The 17423-nt window shown below is 34.0% G+C and overlaps 2 protein-coding genes across 5 annotated transcripts; one reads left to right on the top strand and one right to left on the bottom strand.

The window, feature by feature from the left end:
• The first annotated feature begins 919 nt into the window (after positions 1-919).
• LOC132641693 (uncharacterized) lies at positions 920-9209 on the top strand. 4 transcript variants are annotated; one of them, XM_060358773.1, is made up of 7 exons: positions 920-1633; positions 2858-3069; positions 5577-5871; positions 6632-6717; positions 6801-6892; positions 7854-8082; positions 8787-9209. In XM_060358773.1, exons 1-7 carry the CDS (start codon positions 1343-1345, stop codon positions 8851-8853), a joined length of 1272 nt encoding a protein of 423 aa, XP_060214756.1. In that variant the 5' UTR covers positions 920-1342; the 3' UTR covers positions 8854-9209. The 4 variants fall into 4 exon arrangements, with proteins under 4 accessions (XP_060214756.1, XP_060214757.1, XP_060214755.1 ...); XM_060358774.1 differs by having other exon boundaries at positions 924-1633; positions 5574-5871; positions 8793-9209; XM_060358772.1 differs by having other exon boundaries at positions 924-1633; positions 5574-5871.
• Positions 9210-10677: 1468 nt separating this feature from the next.
• LOC132642771 (putative glutamine amidotransferase GAT1_2.1) lies at positions 10678-14972 on the bottom strand. Its single transcript, XM_060359815.1, has 4 exons — positions 14676-14972; positions 12983-13830; positions 11817-12023; positions 10678-11027 (listed from the first exon to the last, which is right to left on the bottom strand). Exons 1-4 carry the CDS (start codon positions 14761-14763, stop codon positions 10785-10787), a joined length of 1386 nt encoding a protein of 461 aa, XP_060215798.1. The 5' UTR covers positions 14764-14972; the 3' UTR covers positions 10678-10784.
• Positions 14973-17423: the final 2451 nt, after the last annotated feature.

Here is a 17423-nt window from a genome sequence, read left to right as displayed (position 1 = left end):
GAAAATGAGAGTGAATAAATAGTTTATAACATTAATCTCTTTGTATTGCACTATATCAATTTTGACATGATAATAGAAGCAAGAAAAAAAATGGTTAACAGTATAGGTCATAATGATGGAGAAACTTCTACTCTCTTGCAAAGTAGACTAATTAATATACTTATTAAGACTAATGATAAGCAATTGAAATACAATTTGAACCACAATTTAAATAACTTTATTTTTTTTGTTCAAATCATCGTATTACTTCAAAGATTAATACCAAATGGTAAAAATAACAAACGAGCAAACAAATAAGAACAATATCAGTAATGATTATGACAGAGTAATAAATACTTATTCATCCCAATCAAAAGTATCAGGGTTTAAGCACTAGGTATATATTTATCAGAAGCGCTTATTCTCAATATAAAACTTTTTGGTGCGACTTTAAATTTAATCGGGCGTCAATATATATTTAGAAAAAGGATCAAATTTACCCCCCAACTATCGTCTATAGTTTAGAAGTACCCTTCATTAGAGGTTTGATTTATATTTACCCCTCCGATTAATAAACTTATTACATTTGCCCTTACACTAACAGATCGCTGACTAGGAGCTCTAATCAATCCACATTTTTTTTTATTTTAAAATTGTTTTTATTACTAAGGGGTAGGGTAATGCGGAGGGAATTGGGATTCAAACCCTCACTAACAAGGTGAAAGTTGAAGTAGCCAACCAACTGAGGTGCTATGTCCCTACTTATCTATTCACATAGACATCACGTGTATATATAATTTTTCTTTTATTTTAAATCATACCAATTGAATTTTTCCAAATAATTTTCTTTTTTCTATATATAAAAAAAAAAAAACTCTAACTAAAAGTAAATCTAAACCAAAAAAAAAAAATAGAAAAAATTCAAATAAACTTGTGTTCTTCTTTCCCACTTTCCCCTACCCATACATTTTTATTCTGTCACTACTCCTCTCTCTCTCCTCCATTTTTCAACTGCAATTTCTATCTGCAAAAAATAATAATTTCTCTCTTTATACAACATTCACATGCCCTTGATTATCATATATATATAAACATTTTGATCTGAGAGTCAACATTTGCTAGGGTTTATTCAAAATCCTTCATAAACTCACAATTCGTCGAATTCCCACAAAAAAAAAAAAACAATTTTTTTTTTTAATTTTGTTTATCTGTGGCTAATTTTTCCTCGTTTGATTCATTTCTACGAGTATCAATTAGCCCATTCAACCCTTAATTTCTATAATCCACATATACATATATAGAAAAAAGGTTTTTTTTTTTTTTTTTTTTTGATTTTAGGGTTTTTCATTTGATATAAAGAGATATGATGGGGAGTGGATTACAGTTTAATCGTAGTTTTAACGGTGAAGATCGGTTTTATAGTGCTGCTAAAGCTCACCGTAATGTTAATCGGAGTTTTAACGGTGCTGACGTGTCAGTTAAGAGTGACGTGGCTGTTAACCCCAAAATGAAGGCCGATGAGTCGCCGGAGGATTTGCCGGTGGCCGGAAAGTTGTCGCCGGCGGCGGCGGCGGAGGGTGTTTTGGGGATATGTAATTTAGAGCGGTTTTTGAAATCTGTTACTCCTTCAGTACCTGCTCAGTTTCTATCTAAGGTTTTAATTAAATTTAATTATGGCGCTTTATTTTGCTCTGAATGCTATGTTATACTTTGTCTATTATTTGCTGTTGTCTTTTTTTGAAACTGCTTTGTTATGTGTTACTTGAGCTGAGGGTCTATCCGTAAATCCTAACCTCCTCAGACTCGACTTGTGAAATTAAATTGGTTATGTTGTAAGGGTCAAAAATACCCCTCTACTTTGGAAAAAGGGGTTAAAAATATCTTTCATTATAATTTGGGGTCAAAAATACCCCTCCCGTGTTAAAATTTTCAAATATATCCCTGTTTAACGGAAATTCCCAAAATAGCTCGATTTTATTTTTAAATCCGCTCCATTTAAACCCGACCCAACTAAGTAAAAAATCCATATGGGTTACCCGCTCCTGTGCCTAGTGGCTTCAGATGTAGGACTCGGGAATAAGTTGGTTGCATATGGGTTTTTTACGTAGTTGAGTCGGGTTTAAAAATGAAATCGGGTTATTTTGGGGGATTTGGGGATTTCTGTTAAGATAGGGGTATATTTGAAAACTTTAATGACGGGAGGGGTATTTTTTATCCAAATTTGTAATGGAGGATATTTTTAGCCCTTTTCCCAAAGTAGAGGGGCATTTTTGACCCTTTTTCCCTTTAATAAATTATGGCTTTATTTTATCAGCTGTTTAACTAAATTCTTTAAACTCTTTTATGGGTTTTGATTGAAAGTACTTGTGCTTGTATTAGTGATAGGTTAATTCAAGGGTTTAATTGAATGGATTAGAATAAAATTGTTATACATTAGTAGGTATCACTGAAAATATAACTGTTGTTAAGATTATAAGCTTGATTGGAAATGGTTGTATACTTGTATTGGTTTAAATTTATAATCTTTTGCTGGAAAGATTGAAAATTTAACTGTTGTTTAGTGGAGTTGAATGAAAGTTTAGCTTTGATCAGTTGTTTAGATTATTGGTTTTGATTGAAACATGGTTGATCGATATAAAAATTTAATCTTTACTGGATATGATCGATAATATAACTGTTGTCTATTGGGTATGGTTGACAAAAAAAATGGATTATTGGTTTTGATTGAAAAATGGTTGTACCGATATTAATATTTAATCTTTTACTGGGTATGATTGATAATTTAACTGTTGTCCATTGGGTATGGTTGAAAATTTAACTGTTGTTTGTCGTTAAGATTATAGGTTTTGAGTGAAAAAATTGTTTGTGTTTGTAACAGACAACTATGAGGGGTTGGAAGACGTGTGATGCGGAGTTTCAGCCTTACTATGTGCTTGGTGACTTATGGGAGTCTTTTAAAGAATGGAGTGCATATGGAGCTGGAGTTCCGTTGGTGTTGACTGAAGGTGATAGTGTAGTTCAGTACTATGTGCCCTATTTGTCTGGTATTCAGTTGTATGGTGACCCTACAAAGGCTTCAGTCAAAACAAGGTATATACTCGCATGGTTTTTCCTTTCATGTTTAGCCTAAAATTTGTTGTCGTTACTCATGGTCCAGGCAATTTTGCTGGCCGTATCAATTGATATCGTCAATAACCACACTGAAGGTGTTTGTTTTTGTATTATCTTTGGTTTTCTGTATACTCTGTGATGCTTATAGCAGCTCCACAATTATTATTTTGGGTATATTAGGCTTTGTAAGTAATGATCATCTGCATCGACGTGAAGTGCGGATACAGAATAGTTGTGGCATTAATTCAGATTTGTGTCTATACTAGGTGTTCATTTTAGACTCAGCAAGAAGAAAGTTTTTGCATGATATTTTGTTTGTGCGTCTTTCCTTTTCCTTTAGGCTTGATTGAGTATGGAATTATTGAATTTACTTAGTGCATCATCACTTAGGGAAATGAATAGTCACATTTATTCAACTTTTGTACTTCAGCCAACATTTAGAACTTCCATATTCGGTTGCTTTCCTTCCTTTATCTCAAACTTATTTTATGCAATTTGCTCGCTCTATCCCATCTATGTTTTTATATGTTAGCCAATTTGTGGTAGTGTTAGCAATGTGTGGATTCACTTGCCAAGTGTCCAATGAATGATGATTTTCACTTTGACATATCTATTATTTGCTGTGTATTGTTTTTCTTTTATTTTGATAAATCAAGATCTTTTGTTAAAATCATGCCAAAATGGTGTAACTATACAAAAGAATTGCTAGTGTATCTTAGGCTTCTCGAAAGTCTGGCCAGCTTTATATACAATAAGGAGTTCCCTTTTTACATCAAAAGTATGATTAAAATAATATGGAGTTTTTCATTCTTTGCATTGAATACTTGACACCGAGACTAGAATTAGAGTTACATTAGGCTCCGTTTTATACTACTTTAAAGCTTAAATTTAACAAATAGTATTCAGTTTCTCGCTATCGCCCTATTCTCTCTTAATTCCTTATCCTTTCTAGATTAGGGGGAGTCCTTTAGCGATAGCTTCCAACACTTAAGATTGACCTCCGTAAGTGCCAGATATTAATGTTTAACAATAGAATAATTAACAAATAGTTTACTGTTCTTCAACTTTGGACTGTTCTCATTATGATAAAATGGTATTTTCAAATTTCACTTGTGGGCCTAATGCTGACACAGAAATAGGTTGTTGTTCTTGTTCAGGGGAATGCTATTTCATGCTTGCTATATGAGGTGAATTAAAATTTCCCATTAAGTTAAATAACGAAATAGTTTATGACTTTATTTTTGGTCAATAAGTTCGTAAATTTTTATGAGTTTTTAAACAATAGTTGTCCTGTATGACTTGACTTTAGGAGCGTGACTCCGGTAGATTCGTTTTTTTCTTCATTTGATATGGTTCTAACAAATTACAAATTATGTTCTTGCTCTTATGTTTAGCAGAATCATCTATATTTTAAGGAAAATTTAGTGCTTACATTAATGATGTTTTGGGGTTCCATAATATCACTTAAAGAAGTCGTTTTGATGAGCTGTGCATTTTAGGTTTGGTAGCAAACAACATCTTTGGTCCTTCCTTGAACTGAATGCACGATATAGATCTTTTTATAGGTAAACCAGGCTTGGCATGCCGGTACCAGCCATTACAATACATTAATTAAAACTTGAGGTTATTAACTGTTTTGAGGATCTTCTTTGATGACCTCTCAAACGTATTAGTAAATGTTTCAACTGATTTAGGGAGTAAATGTTTTGCTTTTCTGCCCAAGAGAACCTCTAGGGCTACATTTGTAAAAATATTCATTTTTTGTACATACACGTACATACATACATTTATTATATATATAATTTTAAAATATATACATACATGTTATTTATAATGACTGAATTGCATGTTATTCCGATTATCTTGATGTTAGCTTATATTTGTTGTACGACATGGTCTTCCAGCCGGCCTAACACTTCCATCTCATCAGGAAGACCCAAAAAACTGAATACTAAGAGTTATAAATGCTATTTTGTTTTGTCTTTCCATATATTTTTATTGGTAAGCACTGATATAGGCTTCTCATTTGCACCTTGCTTTGCTCTCTTTCTCTCTCCCTCTCCCTATTCTCAAGCCTGCTGTTCCCTATTCACGATCTGCTTTTTCTGCTTTCCAACATAGCAGCAGAATATTTAGTCAAATGTTATGGAATTTTCTATTTGCCATTCTCTCTTCTGCATCCATCTTTCTTTCTGATGTATCACTTATATCATTCTGTGCCGTCTGAGATGTTGTTGATTTGATCGCACTTCTTTAGCTAGTACATGGGTGGACATGTAGCATATAGATAGGTCTCATGTTTTATGAGTGTGTTTATGTTGTAAATGCACATGATTGTGTCTGAAAAATCGTCCTATACGACCCCTAACCTCCTTTTTTTTCCTGAAAGGGTCTGAAATCTTGAATTGATGCTGTTTAGATTTTGATTGAGTAGCTTTTCTGAAACATATGATATTATTGACTAGACATTTTCTCTTATATAGTAGGCGACCAGGTGAGGAAAGTGATAGTGACTATTTTCGGGATTCTAGTAGTGATGGAAGCAGTGACTCTGAACACGAGAGACGTTGCTTGAATTATACAAGGGAGCAATGGTTGTATCATAGCCAAACAAGTGAAAGCTCTCTTAGTGTAGACGGTTTGTCATTAAGAGACAGAAATGCTACCTTCCAAGAAGGATTTTCAAGCGATGAGAGTGAATCTGGGTCTTCTCAAGGTGCCTTGCTGTTTGAGTATCTTGCGCACGATCATCCTTATGGCCGTGAACCTTTGGCAGATAAGGTTGATCTTTTACTCCCTCTCCCTAAAGTACTCATCTTTTGTTTCTTTTAGGGGTGTCAAATAGGCGGGTTGGGCTGAATTTGGGCGGGTCAAAGTGGGCTGAGTTAATAATGACCCACCCAAAAGTTACTGGGGGGGGGGGGGGGGGGGATGGATTGGGCTAAAAAGCGGGTCGTAACCCAACCCGCCCAGTTCTTACTTAGTTTTAATTTCTTTGTTTGCTCTTTTATAATCTTTAAGGGTTCGTTTGGTTGGAAACAAGTTATCCCGGGATAACTTATCCTGGGATTAGTTATTCCACCCTCCCATAGGGATAAAATAACACTACAATCCCGGGATAACTAATCCGGGAATTAGTTATACTGCCATTTTATCCCAACCAAACAAACGTGGGATAAACTCATCTCAAATATAATCCCTGGATTATTTATCCTTATCCTTTGTACCAAACGAGCCCTAAGTAGCTAATAAAACTATTTTTTTTTTCTTTATTATGGTTATTTATGACATAGCAAATAACAAAATATCTTTCTGAAAATATTTTGACAAGGTTTCTATGGGTCAATTTAGGCTACATATCAGTCCAACTTTTAGATGGTAGATGGGCTGAAATGAGTTGGGGTAGAATGGGCTGAGCTAAACTTGAGGGTTGGCGGGTTTTGTTTTCATTGGCTAATTTTGCCACCCCTAATAGGGAGTAATGGATAAGTTACTCTTCTTGCCTTTTTGTCTTATCTCAGATTCTCATTTTTTTCTGTAGATATCTGATCTTGCTCAACGCTTCCCGGAATTAAAAATGATGAGAAGTTGTGATCTCCTTCCTTCCAGTTGGATTTCTGTAGCCTGGTATTTTTGCTTTCCTGGCACATTTCATGTCAGGATATACTTTTTTTCCACTGAATTTTAATGCTCTGTTGTCTCTCTTGCAGGTATCCAATTTACCGGATACCTACGGGACCTACTTTAAAAGCTTTGGACGCTTGTTTTCTGACCTTTCATTTTCTTCATACACCCACAACAGGTATCTTACAGTTTGTACCCTAAATTTCTTTTATTCTTTCGGTTGAATATAACAACTGCAACTTCTTCTGTTCCCATTTGTAATTTTCCGTGTTTATTCTTTTCATATATGTATGTTCATCTGTCTAGTATGTTGATATTCATATATTTCCTTAACCTATTTGAGAGAAGGAAAAAAAGAAGAAAATTAGTCACTGTCAAACAAAGAATGATTGACTGCATCAATTTCTTAGATTCATTGCACTCAATAGATTTAACTTATTTGGCATGGCAATAAGGAATCAAGAAGCCTCCAATATAGTTCTATGAAAGAAACATAATCCATGTGGAGGTGGTGTAGGCGAAGTTTCCTTTTCCTTTTTTTTTTTTACAGAAAAATCTGTCTGGGTCAACTCTTAGGACCACTCGCAGCCTTCAAAACTCGGGGATAATGGGTCTGCTCCTCTACCCTTCTCCACTTAAATACCAGGCTTAGTTTGCATAGTGCATATGTCGAACTTCTGACCTAAGTCACAAGGGGAATAAGAAACTAATTTATTCTTTTAAAACACTTTGTTGTTTATGTTGAAAGATATAATCTGAAAGGAATAGAATGGCAAAAAATTGGAGTTTGGTATCATAAAAATTCAAAAGTGAAGTTGACAAAAACCTCAGTTTGTGTCATCTGTCATGCAGTGTTGTTTGGCTTGAATGACTTATGCAGCCTTAAATCTGATTTCCTCCAAATTTTTGGTTTTTTCTTCCGTTGATTTTAGCATGTTGTCTCGGATATAACTGGGGCGTTAATCTGGTTAAAAAAAGGTTGTGGGAAAAATGTCCACCAGCAAGTTCATTAACTCTTAGCTAGTATGAATAAACCTGATGAGTGTGTATTAAGAGTGTGTGTTACAATAGCCTAACGTGGGTTACTTGTAAAATTCAACGCGAATGTGTTGTTGAAATTTTGCATTGACTTTCTGCAGGAAGTCCATGTGCTCATGCTGCGGTTGTAACATGTCCGAGTGATTCGGATGGGGCCCCTAAGATCCCATTACCTGCTTTTGGCCTTGCTTCATACAAATTTAAAGCCTCACTTTGGACTCCAAATGGCGGACCTGGAAGACAGTTGATGAGCTTCCTCTTACAGGCTGCTGATAACTGGCTAACACAGCTTCAGGTCAATCACCCAGATTTCAGTTTCTTCTGCCAAAGGTGAAACTAGATATTCTCCTCGGTCAGTGGTGAAGAACCACTCTGTGCTTGATGCAGCTGTTGTTTTTGTGAGGAAGATATGGGTTAAGGATTCACTCTATAAAAGAAAAAAAAAAGAAAAAAGAAACAGTAAATGGAAATCGAGCCCTCAGGCAAGGGCTGAATATTGATGGGGAAGGAGCAGAAAATAGTAAAGAAACAAAAGTTTGAGGGAAGTTACGAATAAAAGATCGGTAACAGATGACCCGACGAGTAACAATGCCTATACAGTGATCAAAAGACTTTAAGAAAAACGAGTATATTAAGATGGCACCATAATGCTCTCATTTTCGCTTTATAGTAGAGAGAGCAGGCTGATTTTGACTGCCCTGAATTTGTAGGTGTGCTATTTATATTAGCATCTATAGGATTTTAATAGAGCTACTATGGTGGAGGAAATGTAGCTTCCCCATGTCATGTACATTACTTTTTTTTTATTTAGACTTTATTTGGTAGTAATAATAGATTAATAGTTAAATGGATTATTTAGGTATAATTCTGTCCATGCTTGTTCTTTTTTGTTTTCCTGGGTAGTTTTTGTGTCTCTGATATCCTGCCTTTTTTTTTTTTTTCGTTCTCTGATCTGTTCTTGGTGCTAAAATTGAGTTATTATCTATTTGGGTGTCTTGGTGCTGATTAATGATTCTCGGCGCTTTTTTCTCCAGTATCAGTTTGAAAATAAATCAGTCGTATATCCAGAAGATTAGGTGTCTGCTGGCGTTTACGCTGTGAATGAAGCGATTGAAATATAGTGGTGGCCTTCTTACTGTTGTGAGGCTATGTTGCTCGTCGGATCATATGAAAATGCATTACTTTTGGAGGATTCGACATGCACTTGTCGGCATTTCCTGAAGAGTCTGAGCAACATAGTTGTGAGGTCGATATGTCACATAAGAATGATAATGTGGTATTTGGTAGCAATTTAAGTAATTCTACTTTTCTTAATACGTAAGGTTTTCTTCTCTTTGCATCTAGCATATAACTTCAGGTGGCCACATTACATGGGAGATCAGAGACATATGCTGCTAATTACTTTTGTCGTGACGTTAAGTATAGTTCTATGTTAGAGATTGCTCGTATAGTCGATATGTTGCAGCCAGCATAAAATTAGCCAAATTATGATGATTTTTTTTAATTCATTTGAAACGTTGTGAGCACCTCTCTGCTATGTTGCTCGGACTCTTCAAAGGTGTGTCAGATCCTCAAAAAGTAGTGCACTTTTTGGAGGATCCAACACGAGCATGATAACAATTTTGGACAATCCGAGCAACAGGGCCTCTCATCATACGTCATTAGCTTAATATTATTTGTACACATCACCCGGTTGTGTAAGTGAGTATTTTCGGAAACATGACGTGCCCTTAACATTGGAAAATGTCTATGGTGCTCCATTTTTTAACTACTTGCTTGCCATCACTCCCTGCTCCACTGAAATAAGATCGTCGATGAAAGTCTATTTGTTTTTTTTTTTTTTTTTTTTTCTTTTTTTTTTTTAATGAAAGTCATCCCCATTTGTATGGGATTGAGACATAGTTGTAGTTGTCAATGAAAGCCATTTGTAAGTAATCGCTAATTGATACGCTAATTTCTTTATACTAATTAACGAGAGTTGTTTTCCTGCATTGCTAATGATAAACTTACTGATTATGTTTTGAACAAATATCAAATAAGGCGCATATGCAGGGATTGTTTGCACTGTGTGGCCTTTTTAAGGTCAATCCTTAAATTCAATCTTCTGTTAGTTCAGTAGGCTAAGCTTTGCTTTTATAGACAAATATAGCCACTGGACTAGAATAAAATTTGAAGTGAAAGGTCCATGGTCATGATAAAAGGACTGAAAAATTGTTCAAATTTTGTGACGGATAAACTGTGATAGACATATTGAAATCTTGTGAGGGATGAGTTTGTCGTAAAATTCCACCTGTTATCTCCTTCTAAGACATGTTGTTGTTGTCGCCATATTCCGTCACTTAAGTCTTTATTTTTTCAAAAGAGAAGTTTTTAGTGAAAAATTTGTGTGGGATATATACGTCTACTATAATTTGTGACGAAGTTGTAATGGATTTTTATTTCCGTCATAATTTGTGGTAGACCTCCATTTTCGTCATAAATTTTGTTCACGTTGATGAATTCCGTTGTAAAATTATCACAATCTATCAATTTTTTGTGATGAACTTGATCGTCAAAAATATTGTCATAAAGCTGTGTATGTTTTTCTTGTAGTGACCACCATTATTCACCCGCAATGGTGGCTCAGTTGGTTGAGCACGGGGCTTCATAATGGAGGTTTTAGGTTCGAAACCCCCTGCCTACGATAGCAGGGGATTTGCCTTCTGGGTCAAGCTTGTTGCACGGGGCTTGCCTAGTGCGGGTTACCTCTCCTGTGTGGTTTGCGAGCTATTGCGCAGGACCTGAGTTTACGCTGTGCGCACCCGAAGGGTAGCGGCTGCGGGTTCCCATGTCATAAAAAAAAAAAAAAAAAAACCTCTCCATTTTTCAAACAGTTTAACTCTTTAACCATCCTTTAAATTATAGACTTAATTAGCAAACCAACAATAAACAAACAAAAGTCGATTTCATAACAATAAACATGGAGGGACATTGTGTCCCAAAAAAAAAAAGACAAAAGAAGACAATTTTACATTGAAAATGAGATGCATAATTCAAGCTAATTCCATCTCACTGAACTTCTTGTCTAAAGCCTCAGAACAAAGCTGTCCCATTTTATGGTAGAAACCAACCATATCTGAGAGTTGTTCAATTGACATTTTTCCAAGAATAGCCCTAGCCATCCTCTCTCTTTCTTCATTCATCTTCAATCTGTTCATGTATGTTGATGCATTCCTCACTGTTGCTCCCATTTGCTTCAGCCTGTTCTCTTGTTGTAGGCTCAGTGCTGTGTTTGCCTACATGTTACAAAAGCGTTCAGAATCTAGAGTCAGCGAGTTTAAATTCTTTGAAATAAGTGCAATTTTATCAAATGTTATATATTCGAGCCTAAAGCAATGTATTCAATTGAACCAACATAAATTTGTCATTTCTCTCTTCATTCATCTTCAATCTAGTCATCTAGTTACTTTTCCATTGTCTGTAATTTCATAAAATGAGTCTAACTTCTATAACCTGACCGTGCACATTTTTTTTTTATCACTTAAAAGATTCATGTAATCTTTCATAAAGTGGCACTAGTAATTTGAAAAATGACGCAAGTTACTTTTTACAATTAAGTTAAAATATACTGACAGTATAAAAGTCTTTTATATAAAACAGTTGTACAAGTACGAGCCAAATTATTCTAAATAAAAAGTGTAGAGAAAATAACCTTAAAAGTAATGCGTGTTACTTTCTATACGATAAGTTAAAAATGTGCCAATAGTGTAATAATGTAAACAGATTTACAACTTCAATATATATAAGTTAGATCCTTTAAAAGTTTGATTCTTATCCTGCGTACTTCACATTAAAATAATTCCACCTTCAATTAGGAATATTAAAATTATCCAACCTTGCATCCTATTATATTTAATTTTCTGCGGGAAAGATAATCTGTGGATTGGGGGAAACCAAATCATCAACTAGATATTATAATTTATAGGAGTTCATATGTGTTACTCTTGTAAGTTGTAATATATGATAAACATGTTAATAATCTATTTAATACTTAGAAAGTTGAAATGTAAAATTAATTTTTGTACCTCAAGAAATTCAGCTCCTGCTTCAAGCTCAGACTCTTTTTCTGAAATTCTGCCACGTCCAGTGCTATACATGTTTTTTGCAATTGAAAAACTTCGAACAATGCTCTTTCTCTTGGTCTCTAATTCATGGTTGAATTTTACACCTCTTGGTATATTTCCAGAACCATTAAGCTTCTTCTCATATGCAATTACTGCTTTAACAAATTCCTACACGCCAATCAATTTACATTTAAAATGTCAAGTTCTATGCACTGACAGTGTACAACACATATAAAAAATACTAATAACAAGTAATACGATTGGTCTAACTATCGAGGGATGTGGTGGAATGATAAAGGTTCCTCCACTTTTAATTAGAAATCTTGGGTTCGAGTTCTCTCTGGTAACGAGTGATAAAAATCTCACTAGTGGACTCTTTATGGCGTGAATTCGAATTTCTGGGGCCAGTAAGTTGCGGACACTGTACATTTACTTTGCTATATGTATCCTAAAAACTTGTCTATATTTCTCTAATAATTAATATGCAAACAATATTGCATGCCTTAAGGTCGGTGTTTTCTTCACGTTTCAAAGCTTACTTTTTATACTATCTTCTCATTTAATTTTCTAACACTTTATAGGTGATCAATCACATGATTTCATCCAAGTTTTCTTGATGTAATAGTTGTATTCTTCGTAAAAGACAAAGACAAGTGGCCAGTATATATCAATCTTTACAAGTCTCTTTATATATATATATATTCTTTTTTCTTTTTCTTTTCTGTATGACCATTTGATATTACGTATAATCAGCACGGTTAATCTAGATTCTGGCCAGTCTATTAAAGGGATAAAAGTTTCTCTGACGTGTAAAAGGAGATACACAAGTAGCTAATATAATATCAAAATTTATAAAGTCTCTTTCTATATTTATTTTGGTGTATGACCATCCGGTATTCGTGTTTATTGACCCGATTAATTCTAAGATTCGTTTCTAGTAGGGCTCACTAAGAGGGACACTCCCTATACGAAGTTTCTCTATTTCCAAGACTCGAACCCGAGATATCTTATCCGTATAAAGGAGATACACAAGTGGCCAATAAAATATATCAAACTTCAGAAAGTCTCTATTTTAAAAAAAACACTCGTTATGAAATTAATTAGCAAGTTGAAGTTTAATTAATTACCTGGTAAGCCATAGCACAACCTGGATAATCAAAATCACCAGAATCTTGTCCACGCATACGTTCAGGATGAAACTGTAATCCCATAATAAACTTCCCTTCTTCAGGATTATAAGCATCTGGATCATAAAATCCTTCAATTAATCCATCATTAGCAAATGCCATTGGCACAAATCTTTGTGCTAATTTCTTAACTCCTTGATGATGATAACTATTAACCCAAATCTCCATTTTCTCATCATCATCTCCCAATGAATCTTTAAACCATTTATGTAATGGTGTATTTTCAACTATTTTTACCACATGTCTATGTCCATCATAATTTTCATAGTTCATGTGCACTACTTTTTCAAACTTCTGGCCTCTGTCGCTCGAACTCTTCAATACTGTCGACTGGTGCTTGTCGGACCCTCTAATCTGACACGTGTGCTTCAACATATCTGGAGAGTCCGAGCAACATAGCTTTTGGCCATCATTTTTGGACAATTCTTTCTCTAAATCTTGATAAAGGGTGCCACCACAAGCAACATTAAGGACTTGTGAACCTCTACAAATTCCCAAATAAGGTATATTTCTCTCAAGACAAAGTTTTGCAAGAGCTAATTCAATTGAATCTTTCTCTCGATCAATTGTTGTGTCACTTGCATGTAGTTTCTTGATTTCTTCAAGTTCTTCTTGTGAAAATCCAGATAATTCAGCATCATAAAGTGATGGATCAATGTCTTCTCCTTCACATAGAAGGACTCCATGAATTGGTTGAAAGCTTTCTAGTAGCATGTGGACCCCACTAACTCGCGGCACTATAACAGGTGCTGCTCCATAACTCACGATGAGATCTAAGTGATATTCACCTGCAGAGGTTGAAGATATAATTAAGTAAATAAGAGTTTATGTCGTTTCTAATAACTTCAGTTATTGGATGAGTTGATCACATAATTCAATATGATATTAGAGCATACAGAAACCCTATGGTACAGAAAAAAAGAAGAAGAAGGCATCAAGACTACACATCAAGGGGAGTCTCGAAGGTATAATTAAGTAAAATAGAAGCATGTTACTTATAACATTTTGAAGTTTTTAGATGAGTCGACATACTCTTCCATACTGAAATTCCAAATGTCACTTTAATCTTAAAAAAATGATTAGTTATGAATTGATCAATTCTCAACAACAATAAAAGTTTTGAGATCAGAAATTATGTGAAAAGGGTAATACACGAATTTTAGGCAAATAAAAATAGAAAACAATAACATTGAAAATTTTCAATAAACAAAATAGGATCACCACAAGAAGTAATATAGCCATGGAGATGACAAATTTTCGAAGATATCGTAGTTTTTTCCTCTTTTAATTATATGGCAAATCGAATATCTCAATTCCATTAGATATCTTACACTAGAATTCATCTTTTTTTTAGCCAGTTCCTCCACTGACATGGCTAACCCCAGTAAGATTCGGGCATGCTACAACACTTTTTAGTAATTGAAAAAACTCATATTCTCTTTCCCATCCAGAAAACAACTCTCACTACTACAAAAACACGAATTACCGATAGAATTTCACTAAAATTCATCGAAAATTGGTTCGAAAATTTGTGTTTTTTTAGTAGTGATTTCAGAGATCTACTTTATAGATTGAATCCTTATAAAATCTTTTTTTTTAGCAAAAATTAAAAAGAAAAGAAAGAGAGACTTACCAACAAAATCAACAAACTTGTTCTTACGAACAGTTCTTCGAGAGACAATAAGAACCCTAGGAAGAATCATTGATAGATCTGGAGCCATCTCTCTTTACTTCAAAATCCAAGAATTATATTAACGAGAAGAAAGAAAAAAGAATCCAGAAAGATTATAGAAATATATATTTAGATCTTTATGAACATATAAAAAAGATTTTGTAGCATTAAATCTTTTAAAGTTGAAATAAACAAGGCAATGAATAAGGATGTGATCACAACTAAATTTTTGTGTATATTTACGAGTTATATGTATAGAAAGAGGGACAGGTATATATAGGAGTAGATTAGTTATTAATTTATAGGAGTAGATTAGTTATTAATTTATATGCATGAAATAATTGCAGTGAGAGGCGTAGTCGAGTCGCAGCGTAAAATAAACATAATGGTTTGATTGGTTGGTGAAAGTATTATAGTATTTTTTTAATTGGACATTTGTTTTTCTAGCATTATCCAAGGATTAAACAAGAAGTCAAATACCCTGATTGTATTGCTGACGTGCTGATGAATGTATCAAAACTGGATGGATCTTGACGAATATGCCATCTGGATTTTAGAGGGGCTCTTTTCGAATTATTCTAGTTAGGGTATTTCATATTTATATTATTTTTGCACCCATTGGTGTGACCGACGTCAATTAATTAAGTGAAACGAAATTAAAAGATCTAGATTCAAATTAGGCAAGAAAAAATAGGTTTTTTTTTTTTTTTTAATCTATCTAAACATTGGTGGACAAGCTCACCCAGCATACTAGTGAGAGGTAAAAAACATAGTGGAATAATCCGTACTCTTTCCCGGAAGTCGATAGACTATTCATAGCTATTACATTGACACCAAAGAAGAGTTCGACCCAATGGTTTATTTTTGTCCTAGTTGATTCTAATTCGACATTAGAAGTTTATGCGCAATTTGTTAAGACTCCATTTTTGTAAAAAGAATATTTACTAATATTATTATTTTGACTTATCTTAAGAGCTTTTTTCAAAACCTATAGATAAGGTTTGACAGAGTGGATCCAATTAATGTTCCAAAATTCTTAATTAGGGAATTCAGGCGAATGAATGGCCAAACATGGAACTAATCACTCAAAGATTTGATTTTTCTAATTTGCAATACGATATTTTGAAGATGATTTTTGTGATTGATTACACGTTCTTTGATACAGTGTTACTGATAACATCTTTCGAGTATAACATTCATTGATAATTCCCAATTTCCCATTGTTTTCGTGTGTTGCACATAGTTAAACTGGAATTTCTTTTATGGTATTTGGTCAACTAATATTGTAGTATAAGCTAATTATTGCTTGATCAAGTGTTAAGGAAGTTTGGCTATATTTGGGTGTATTTTTTCCCAAAAAGGTTAAATATATACCATACGATTTATAGCTCAAGTAAATGAGCCACAATAAACTCACAAGATAGCAACTCATGAAAATTTTGAACAACTGACTTTAAAGTTGCTTACTTATTAGAATAAATTAAACCGTAACTAATGACTTTAAAGTTGCTTACTTATTAGAATAAATTAAATCGAACTAATGAACAAGGTTATATATCTTTTTGACGATCTAGATAAAGATTGCCAGATAAAATTACACATTAGAAATCAATTTATGTCACGTACTTATCTCAAAGCTGGGCTAAACTCCTCATGCCCATGACATTCATGAATTAATTATATGTATTAATGTGGTTATGTGTTGCATTAATATCATTAAATTTTCAACGAAAGATAAGGCACAACTAAAAAAAGAAGAAGATATAGATAACAAGCTGCATCGACACAACTAAATTAATAGTATATTAGTTCATTTGATAGTTTATTAGTTGGCAATTTTTCATCAATCGTTACTCAATAGGTGCTTTGCATGTAGCCGTATTCTATTTTAGCATAATCACATTTTGAACGTTAAAGATATATGACTTCAAATTTTGTCTATTTTTTTGCTTGCTCACAAGATATAATATAGTAAAAGGTCAGTTTAGATATGCTTCTTCCTGTTATAAAATTTAAGAGCTAGTGGACTAGAGATCATGATAATTGATGTGATACAAGTTCTTATTAGGCTAAAGTCATCGACATTCTCCTGAACTTATCCTGATATTCCATTTAGACCCCCCAACTGAACGTTGACCATCTGGACCCTCGAACACAAGCTAAATTGTGCCATTTGAACACAGTCCAGATCAAGTGTGGTGCGTGAGCTACACTTGCTGTGACATGGAAAAATAGACCAATAAAAATAAGCCATGTAAAAAAAAAATTAATTTTAAGAAAAATTAATTTTAAAATATATTTAAATAATTAAAAAAAATCTGAAAAACCCAACCCATCCTCTCCGATCTGAAAACCTAGCCCACTTCGCCGCCTCCGTCGCTGCCGCCGCTTCAAAATCTATTTAAATAATTAAAAAAACGGTGCCGTTTTTCATCGGAGATTTGTTTAAATAGATTTTGAAGTGGAGCGGCGGCAGTGGCGGCGGCAGCGGAGGCGAAGTGGGTATCGGAGAGGATGGGTTTTGGTTTTTCAGTTTTTTTTTAAAATTATTTAAATAGATTTTAAAATAGAGTTTTTCTTAAAATTAATTTTTTAATGATTAAAAATTAAAAAAAAAAAATATTTAGTCTCTCACGCTCTTTTTAAAGCAGTGTATTACACGCATGTGCCAAGCTGGCACGATGTGTTCAAATGGCATAGTTTAGCTTA

The sequence above is a fragment of the Lycium barbarum genome, chromosome 5, assembly GCF_019175385.1.
Source record: "Lycium barbarum isolate Lr01 chromosome 5, ASM1917538v2, whole genome shotgun sequence".
Taxonomy (NCBI): domain Eukaryota; kingdom Viridiplantae; phylum Streptophyta; class Magnoliopsida; order Solanales; family Solanaceae; genus Lycium; species Lycium barbarum.
Note: the sequence above shows the minus strand (reverse complement) of the source record. Positions and strands in the feature narration are given on the sequence as shown.

What these genes read in the sequence shown, in the direction of transcription:
- LOC132641693 (XM_060358772.1), top strand. Translation starts at nt 1,343, where the DNA reads ATGATGGGGAGTGGATTACAGTTTAATCGTAGTTTTAACGGTGAAGAT. An exon ending in AGTTGGATTTCTGTAGCCTG is followed by an intron (nt 6,718 to 6,800) that starts GTATTTTTGCTT and finishes TCTCTCTTGCAG; the next exon opens with GTATCCAATTTACCGGATAC. An exon ending in TTCAGTTTCTTCTGCCAAAG is followed by an intron (nt 8,083 to 8,786) that starts GTGAAACTAGAT and finishes TTTTTTCTCCAG; the next exon opens with TATCAGTTTGAAAATAAATC.
- LOC132642771 (XM_060359815.1), bottom strand. Translation starts at nt 14,763, where the DNA reads ATGGCTCCAGATCTATCAATGATTCTTCCTAGGGTTCTTATTGTCTCT. An exon ending in CAAGTTTGTTGATTTTGTTG is followed by an intron (nt 13,831 to 14,675) that starts GTAAGTCTCTCT and finishes CAACCTCTGCAG; the next exon opens with GTGAATATCACTTAGATCTC. An exon ending in GTTGTGCTATGGCTTACCAG is followed by an intron (nt 12,024 to 12,982) that starts GTAATTAATTAA and finishes ATTGGCGTGTAG; the next exon opens with GAATTTGTTAAAGCAGTAAT.